This window comes from Rhinopithecus bieti, unplaced genomic scaffold (genome assembly GCF_001698545.2).
Source record: "Rhinopithecus bieti isolate Rb0 unplaced genomic scaffold, ASM169854v2 scaffold_6513, whole genome shotgun sequence".
Classification (NCBI taxonomy): Eukaryota; Metazoa; Chordata; class Mammalia; order Primates; family Cercopithecidae; genus Rhinopithecus; species Rhinopithecus bieti.
In genome coordinates, this window is record NW_016805931.1 from 1,625 (window position 1) to 11,563 (window position 9,939).

The 9,939-nt window shown below is 32.5% G+C and overlaps 1 protein-coding gene across 1 annotated transcript; it reads left to right on the top strand.

The window, feature by feature from the left end:
• The first annotated feature begins 1,233 nt into the window (after positions 1–1,233).
• On the top strand, positions 1,234–2,683 carry LOC108530974 (NADH dehydrogenase [ubiquinone] 1 alpha subcomplex subunit 5). The gene has a single exon (XM_017874175.1). The coding sequence runs from the start codon at positions 1,249–1,251 to the stop codon at positions 1,597–1,599; it is 351 nt and encodes a 116-aa protein (XP_017729664.1). The 5' UTR covers positions 1,234–1,248; the 3' UTR covers positions 1,600–2,683.
• The last annotated feature ends 7,256 nt before the right edge of the window (positions 2,684–9,939 follow it).

Consider the following 9,939-nt stretch of genomic DNA (forward strand, 5'->3'; position numbering starts at 1 on the left):
GGATAAGCTGAAAAAGTATCAACATATTCAGAAAGTGTAGAAAAACATTTTGAGTATTCTGTAAGGAAAATTAAGGTGATCTCCCTAGGGTAGGGGGCTTAGAATACTGTAAGATTTGTTTATGAGGCTTTTCTGGTTTTTCATTCTTCTTAAGAAAGAGAAAGTGGAGCAAGCTTGTTTGCTGATAAGAAGACAGTATATCAAGAGAGTCTGTAAGAACAGGCAAAAAAAGAAAAGCCATTCAACATCTTACGATTCTGGTGAATATTTGGATGGTAGAGTGGGATACTGAGAACAGGTAAGGGATTGGCAAGGAGAGGGAAATTTTCTCCTTTTAAAAAAATAAAGAGTATATATGTAGATATGACTTTTGTTTGTTTAATTGTGTACATTTGGTCGTCGGATACATGGAAGATTATATTTTCTCGGGTTGTTCATCAAAAAAAAGTCATTCACTAGGAGTCTGAAGAGTTGAAGATATTTTGAAGAGTAAAGGAAAAAGTATGCAGGAGAAAGTGTGCAGTTGCAACTGCAGAATTGGTGCAGTGAGTGCACCAAAAATAAGAGAGGAAAAGGAGTGGAGTGTTGAGGACCAAAGTAAGATTTCTTATGATTAATTTGGAGAGGTGCTAACTCATTGTCTGTATGGTTTTCCCCAGCAAAGGTCAACAGGTGTGTAATGATGAGCTAAATAGAAAAGGAAGGAGAAAGAGGGGAAGGAGGGGAAACAGACAAGGAGGTGCCAGCAGGGTGCTCAGGATTTTGCCTGATTGTCCCCTCCAAAACTTTTAATCTCATTAAGTGGGTGCTTTCATTATTTCCATTTTTATTATAGATAAGGGTAAATGGGGCATAGAGGGGTCAAATGAATTGTCAAAACTCTCACAGTTAATACATGCCCAAGCTGACTTGAGCCCTGTACCATCTAACACAAGAGCCTGAATTTTAACCACTGGGCATACTATTGCTTTCTATAAAATCAGTCATGTGCATTGTGTATTTGGAGAAAAACAGTTTTCTTTGGCCTGAAATTGTGGTTTCAGGAGTAATGGTTTATATGATTGAAAGCATAGATAAGAAATAAATTTGTATAAGGTAAATAAAATCAAGCTAATGGGCTCTGGGTTTTAACTTCAACTTTGTAGAATTATTGAAGTCTTCAGGGTGGAGATACGGTAACATATATAAACAATAACTTCAAGAAATTTAGTTAAGAAAAGAAACAGAGATCGACTCGTCGGCGCTGTCATGGCGGGTGTGCTGAAGAAGACCACTGGCCTTGTGGGATTGGCTGTGTGCAGTACTCCACACGAGAGGCTAAGAATATTGTACACAAAGATTCTTGATGTTCTTGAGGAAATCCCTAAAAATGCAGCATATAGAAAGTATACAGAACAGATTACAAATGAGAAGCTGGCTATGGTTAAAGCGGAACCAGATGTTAAAAAATTAGAAGACCAACTTCAAGGTGGTCAATTAGAAGAGGTGATTCTTCAGGCTGAACATGAACTAATTCTGGCAAGAAAAATGAGGGACTGGAAACCATGGGAGCCATTAGTGGAAGAGCCTCCTGCCGATCAGTGGAAATGGCCAATATAATTATTAAGTGACTTCGATGTGTTGATGGAAAACTGATGTAATTAAATGTACTATTGTATTAAGAGTGTTTTCATATTACTGACATTTTATAATCAAGTAAAGCGATATAGAAAATATCTAGGAGACTGTTAAAATTGGTGATTATGGTAATACAGTCATGTGAATCCATTTTTGATTTATACAGTATTCACACAAATTATTTCAAAGATGATATTTCTATGAACAGAGAGGTCATGGGAAGATTTGAAAATTATTAAAGAAAAATTCCTACAGATCTTCAATGCAGAGACCATAATTAAAAAGTAAAGTTTCTTCAGTAGTATGTTCAATACGTCATTTAATTTTTTTAAGTTATCCTGAAGAAGAAAAGGTCCTTAATATACAAATAAATTTATAGATCACTGTGTGAAGTAAATAATATGAGTGAATGTTTTCAAATGTGATAAAATGGCACAAGTGACTGGTGATAAAATTTGAAATTATGGTTAACCTCCTTAGCTGTGATCTTATGTATGTAAAATAAAAAAATATATAATTATATGTTGGATTACAAAATCCATAAGTCATTTTATTTTAGTCATTATTTTTTGAATTATACCATTTACTCTGTTTTCTTATAGTCTTAATTTTATTACATTTTGTTGTTACTGTATTATATTTGAAAACCATCAAATTAGAATACATTATACAGTTGAAGAAATTGACTTGGTACTTAAAAGAAAGATCTCCCATTTAGTAGAGGTTATTGGAGAAACTTTTCCTTTTGTTGCATTTGTGGAAGTTAGTTTTCTGGCCCGTGGCCTTTAATTTTCTTAATCAACCTAATTACATCAGGATAGAGGTAGAGTTTCTGTAAAAGAAGAGACATTAAGAGTTCCTGAAATTTGTATCTGGCATACGGATAGGCTTATATTCAAAACATCTTAGTCATGTGACTAAATTCAAAGTGGAATCACTAAATAGTTTGCAGTACGTTTCTAATATAAGTGTAGGTGGTTATCAAAACAAGACAAATGCTGTTCAGGGAAAGAAGTTGGCAAGCTTAAGGTTAAAAATAAAATTACGTGTTTGCCTTTTCTTCCTAGCTCCCTGTCATTTCTAAATACTTGGTTAAATTTAACTTGGTATCTCTCCTTCATAGATAATATTATACTCTTGTGGGGTTTTGTGTATACGTGTGTGTGTGCGCGCGCTCGTGCACATTTGCTTAGAGTGAGAAAAAAATGGTGTTTTTCCATCTTTCCAGTATATTTCTCCCCTCATAGAGCTGTAACATGAATACTAAATAAATATTAAATAAGATAGATTCTTAGAGGTTAGAGTGCAAGAAGGCTCCTTCTGGTGGGGAAGTGTTAGGGGGGAGTTAGAAGGTTTCTCATTCTCACGGTTCTAGTATTGTTCATGACTACATTGAGGCAAGTTTGGCCTGNAAAAAAAAAAAAAAAGAAAAGAAACAGAAAGTGTAGAAATCAATTTTAATTATTTTGTGTTAGTATAGGATTTTGTCCATAATACCTGCATGAAAATAAATGAATAAGCAAATGTTGGTTATAAGATGAAGTTCAAATGGTAAAAGATTATTGTAGGGATTTTTTGTGTGTAACATAAAGATTAAAGTTCTATTCACACCAGTTTATCTAACTGCTATGTTCATCATCTTCAACATATTCTCTCATGATAATTTACCCAGTCTTTGATTAGCCAAACGTATGATGGCTAGACTAGAACACAAAGACACAATCAATTAATGAAATTCAGTATAAATTCTTACTTAATTTAAATCAAATACATATATTTAAGTAACTTTTTCAAAGCACTGAAAGACTGCTGGTTTGAATATAGTTATTATCTTTAGACAGTTAAATGTATACATATTTAATTTTGTTGTGTATTTTATATATATTTTAAATTGTGTGTATGTATATATGTATGTATACATGTATGTACAAATCATATGTATAAATACATACTTGCATATGATAAGACGATGGAAAATACAAAGATGATATATTTTAATAATATGATCACTTTAAAATCAGAAAATTAATTTTGAAAATAAAAAGACTGCATCGTTCGGAGACATTTATATCTCAAACAACATAAAAAAAAGAAGATAATCTCTATACATTTAGTCCTCACATTTATTGAGTTCTGTGGATTTTCTGGAAGCACAGCCCTTCTGGGAAATGAGTCCCCACTCCCACCCTCAATCCCATTTTCTGGGCTCCAGAGTGAGCTGCAGTGATTTTATGTTATCCCGACCTCTTGTTCCAGTTGATTAGTTTAGGAGTTTGCATTTGGTCTAGCATAGGCGGACAAGTCGCTTCCTAAGATCATGATGAGTCCCTTGAAAATAACAGCATCATCAACAACAAAGCCGCAGGGAGAATAGAACCGATTTACAAGTAGTTCCAGCCAGGGACAGAGAACTCCGGTGCCATTCAATCTTGGCCCTACTCCTTTTTTGCGCCCTTCTACATATCTGCCTTTCACTTGATTAGAATATTGAAACCGCTGAGGATTTTGCCAAGCAATAGGGACCCCTTTTTTTCTGAAGCAAGATAGCTAGACTTCTGCTACTTAAAATACAAAATTAATATAAGCACCTACTCAGTACTGTTGTTTGTATTAATGCAAAGATTCAATCAAAGATCGGGTAATGTCAGCATGAGGAAGAAGAGTTTTAAAGTAATAAAGAATAAAATGCTTTCACCCTTTAAAAATACATTCTGAATGGGTTGGTTAAAATTCTGACTCTCAGCCTACTTAAAAACACCCCAGGTTATAAAACACTAATGTTACAAAGTAAGTGGAGCTCATCTCTAATGAATAGATGTCAATAGATTAGCATTTTAAATATGGGATGACAGCATGATTGCAACAAACATCTGTAAAATTATTGCTTTTCATCTACATTAATTTGCTAAATGACTGCCATGCAAATAGCCCCAAACCATAAATAAAAAAAGCATTCAGGAATCATTAGTAAATTAGACCTTGGTTACCTGATTCAAAAATCAAAAAAGACATTAAGTGTGTCGATGCATAAAATACAGTGTTAGAATCTATTGAGGAAGTACAGTTTAGTGGAAACCAAGGCCCTTTTGTGTCCAAAGAGAATTTTGGAGAATGAGTGCATGCTGGTTTTAGTGGTTATTGTTGGCTATTATAAAGAGATTCATGTGTATCAGTGTGTTGTAAAAGAATGTTTCCCATGCTGTGACACAGTAGGTACCTTTGAATTTCTGCCTATGGATATGAATTTGTGTATGGAGATTGTTGCACTGCATTGAGTTTATACAGGCACCACAGCTACTCTAACCATCTTGCTGAGAAGTTGATGTCAAAAGAGAGGGAAAACGTCAAAATATAGGTAACTGGGTAGATAAATATCTACGTGGCTCTATTTTTTTTTATGTTTCACATAGGCCTGTCAAATATTCAAAAAATACAAATCATATACAGATTTAAAAGTTTGTAAATTTGCTTCACTTTAAACCAGTGGTTTTGTTAAAGTATAGGTTTCATATATTCTACTTAAAAGGAACTTAATTCAGAAAACTCCTTGTATTATTTGGGGCTGTAATTTGTGTTTAATTAGTTGTTTTACTGGGATGAGAACTTTTTAAAATTACTTTGAATGTGTGAACACAGTTCAAAATATTAAATGCAAAAGTTAATAATTCCTTATTTTCTCAAATTGGGTTCTAAGGTAAACAGAATGCATAGTGTTTGAAAACAATAATATTAATAACTACCCTTAGTCACAGCACAGGTACTGCCAGGTGCTGTGCCAAACGTGTTGAATCTATTACTTCATTTAATTTTCCAACAGTCATATAAGTAAATTGTTATAATTATCCCAATTTACAGATAGGTAACTATTGTTTGATAATTTAAATAATTTTTCTGAGGTTGCAATGTCATAAGAAGTGCTGAAACTTGCTTTAGTTCTAACTCCAGGGAGCACACTGTCAACCAACTTGAAATGTTACTTAAAGAAAGATACTCAATTTAACCAGGCTCCAGCTCCCTTCTATCCCCAGGTGTCCTGAGCTCAATACATCAAGTTATTCTAATTCCCTAACTCTGTCACATACTCTTATGTGTGCATACCTTGTTAGTGCTGTTTCTCCTTCCTGACATACACTTCCATGTATTATTTTAAGGTTCACCCTCATTCATGCTAAGAGGCTCAGCAGAAAATATTTTCTCTTGTTATTCCAGAAAATAAACAAACAAGCAAAATTAAACTAGATGGTCTCTCCTGAGTAAGATGGTGATGCTTTTCTTTCACCGCTGTCCTGTTCCTGTCATATAGCCTTACATTGATTCAATGTATATCAGCCTGTCATATAGGTGGTAAGATCATGGATGTACAGAGCCAACAAGTTTTGCTGGTATTCCTAGTATTTGCATGCTGTCTGCAACACTGTGAATTCTCAATAATGGTTTGGTGTCTAAATAAATGTGGCAAATGCTTGATTTATCCCCTATGATTAAAAATCATAAGATGTCATATTTGTATTGCTAGAAATTATGTCATGGTACTTAAATCATTTCTTGTAATCTTAAAATAAGTTCATATTTACTTGCTCTTAGCTGTTTCAGAGAGATACGGTCATGTAACCTCTCTTACTTAAGTCCTCAGGAAGTTTTCTGGTCTTTGCTTATTTTATATTAATAACTATCAAGATAACATCTTTAATACAATTATATAATTCACTTTCATAGCAATCAATCCACTTGTAAATATATGTTAATTTGTGTGATATTCTGTTTTATGTCTGTCTTCCCCCAAATCGTGCATATTCTATAAAGAAAATTCCATGATTTGATAAAAATTTTGTCTTTAGCAACTATCACGGATTATGACACAGAAGTCGAATTCAACTTAAAGGAATAAATATGTTATTTGCCTTATTACTGAGTTTGGAAAAATCAATTTAAGTTTTCTTATTTTCTACAGTCTGGTAATTTAATACAAAGATATTAGAAATTGCCTAGACTGTCTAAATAATAAATATGAGATTAAATTATAATTAAATTCCAAAAGGTTTTTAAGTAATTAGACTTCATTACATCTAGATAAAATAGACTCACTTATGCTATAAAATATTTTATATTATTGAAATTTTAGTATAATCAATGAAACATAAAACTGAATTATGAAAGGTAGGCTTCTAATATGGAAAAGTTTTAATAATTCTAGTCTTCTGAAAGAATCCTCTTGGAGTTAAGGATGACTTGAGATAAAATAGACACAAAAGAATTGAACTTAGGATCATTGCAATGTTATATACTATTTAAATGTTACAAAACAATATAATACACCACAATGTGCTAGAGCATGTCAAATAAATGTATAATATTAGGCCACTTGAGACACTATTAATTAAGACCATGCTACATGAATCCTAATAAGGAACATGAAGTACCAATATCAAGCACAGGTCTCATGCTGGCAGCTGCAATAACACTTGTCCCAAAATAGTGAATGTCTTTCCCTTTTAAAGTAGCTAAGTGTATTACAAAACTACAGATGTGACTATATTCTAGAATAGCTCAATGGTATCATGACTTCAGTTCCAGTTACTTCTTATCAAAGTATGTTTTTCTATTTATAGCAACATAAGCTAATGATGTAAAAAAAAGCCTAAAGCACAAGGCTTTCTAAATGTTTGGAAATTCTAGTTTCAGATAATATGTATTTTTGTGAAAGAAGTTCAGAGCATTAGCGAAGCCTATCGGTAGAACAGTAACAAACTTGTCCTTTAAGTAATTAGAAAACTGCCAATAGTTTAACCTCATAAGAAACATATGCAAAAACTTATATTTTATATAATTTTGCATACATACATATACACAAATAAACATGAGGTGTTAAGAATGTCTTTAAAGAAAACTAACATAGTAAAAAATATAAAGCTAAGGAACTTTGTGTTTTGTTTGCTGTTTTGTTTTTGTTGCATGATGTTGGAAATTACTGCTAAACAGATGAAACTGCTAAAATGTGTGATTTCATTAATGGAAAAAAATAGTGAATGTTTTACCCCAAAGAATCCTGTTACCGAAGAATGTTTATTAGATGTAGAGAATTACCTGTAATGGTTTAACTTTTCAGATAGTGTTGCTAAATAAAATCTTCCTTTTTAGAGAAGAATAAAACAAAAATCTAAAAGTCTGGGGCAAAGTCAAGGGAGATAAAGGTATTAGAGGGTATTTGCCTTCAGAAACCCTCTTCTCTCACCTCTCAGTGTCTCTGTGTAGCTTCCAAACCCTACAGGATAGTATAGGAGAGCAGGGCCAGGCTGCAACTGGCTACTGGCGCGGACCTACTAGCAGCGCTGGCACAGGGGGCCACTGCTTTCCACCCAAATTCCACCAAGTTTTCTCTTGGTGGAAGTAGAACCACTAAAAGCTTTCTTATATTTAAATAAAATAAGCTCACTTTATTGCTGGAATCAAAAAATGGAAGATATTAGTATATATTACATAAAAATATATGAATCTAAAATTAAATTTTATATGGACATATAGTTAACATTAATGTAATACATGTACACATACATACAGATAGATACCTACATATATACATGTACAGAAATATATAACGACATATTTGCATGTGTATTTATGGAAAAACAAAGTGTTGAAACAGTCATTTGTTATATTTTTAATAGTTAATGCAAAAAAATTTTCAGCAGAGAAAGAACATTTACAAGTGAGGATTTATGATACCTTTTGAGCTCTTCTAATAATGGCTTATATATTTTCAGGGAATAACTGGATATGTTTGGAAAATCTGATGAACCATATTTCACTTTGTCACAATTCTTTGTATTTAATAATACTGTCAGTGCAATAAAATGTTTTAATACATGAATTGTTAATATTATAAAGATTAATAAAATTATAACATCTAGGAGATGTATTTCAATTAGGTGGCTAACGTAATTAGGTGGCTAACATGTAACATTTTGTAATGCAAATTAAATTTTATACTAAAATAAGAATAAATAATGTTAAGATAAATTAGAAGTATAAATATACATTTATGATTTGTATGTGGTTCACCTTTTCTAGTCCTGTCTCCTAAGGGTCCACAGATGCTGTGATCATTGCTACCATCACTATACATGTAGAACACTTCATGTTATAACCATATTTGGTTTCCAATGCTATAATACTTTAATAAGCAAAATGTTCTTTGGCATCATACCATATCATTCTTGATATCATACCTCTAGACAGAGACAAATTCTGATTAACATAATAATGCTCAGTATTGCTAGAAAACAAGGTGTTTTCAAACTATCCAGGGAGTGTCAAAATAAAAATTAAAACATGTTAAAGATATTTTACTGACCAAATTGGGAAAATGTGATCATCAAATTGAGAATAACAATTATAATTAATTGTCAAAATAAAGTATTATAAAAATCATGTGTCCTTAATACAATTCAGGAAGAGAAAATTTAGTGGCAATTGTAGAAACAGGAAATACTAAATTGATGTTTGTAATACATAAAAGGAAGTGGTTGGTCTTTAAATTAAATCTTGATGGAAGAATGTTAACATATACTAGTATTCTATTAAAAAATCCCCAGTACATATTAGATTATGTAATGTGGATTTATATTATACTCTGTTGTTAGTGGAGAATGGGAAGTGGAAAAGATCTATTCCTAATAGATCGGAAAATATCACAAATAGTTGTTACTAGTGGTTACAGATACAGATGAGATAGATAGCTGCTCTAATAGTGTATCGCAAGATAATGTATTGGCTAAATGTCCTGATAGAAGTATCAAAGATATAGGCTTAAGCTATGTGATTCTAAAAGAAATATAAAACTCTAAGTTTCATTAATCATTATAACTATTTACTCAAAAGACACACTGAAGGACAAAATAATGCATCCAGAGGTGGTCAATATCTAATATTGGCCTGTACCATGTAACACTGAAGTGGTTAAATCTGAATAATATATGTGGGTTTTAGGAAGCTAAACTTTTAAGACATAAAGTGATTAAAAATTATGTTACTTCCAATTGAATGTGGCTAAATATATCAGCAATTATTTGTGTTATTTTGTTGTACCTTTTTTTTTTTTTTTCCTTCTGACAATGTCTTGCTCTGTTGCCCAATCTAGAACGCAGTGGTGTAAGGAGGGCTCACTACGGCCTTAACATCCCGGGCTAGGGGAATCCTTCCACTTTACCTGGGACTACAGGAATGTGTCGCCACATCTGGGTAATTTTTGTTTGTTTGTTTGTTTGTTTTCTGTAGAGATGGGCTCTCACTATGTTGCCCAGGTTGGTTTCAAACTCCTGGGCT

Coding starts and splice junctions, on each gene's coding strand:
- LOC108530974 (XM_017874175.1), top strand. CDS start 1,249: ATGGCGGGTGTGCTGAAGAAGACCACTGGCCTTGTGGGATTGGCTGTG.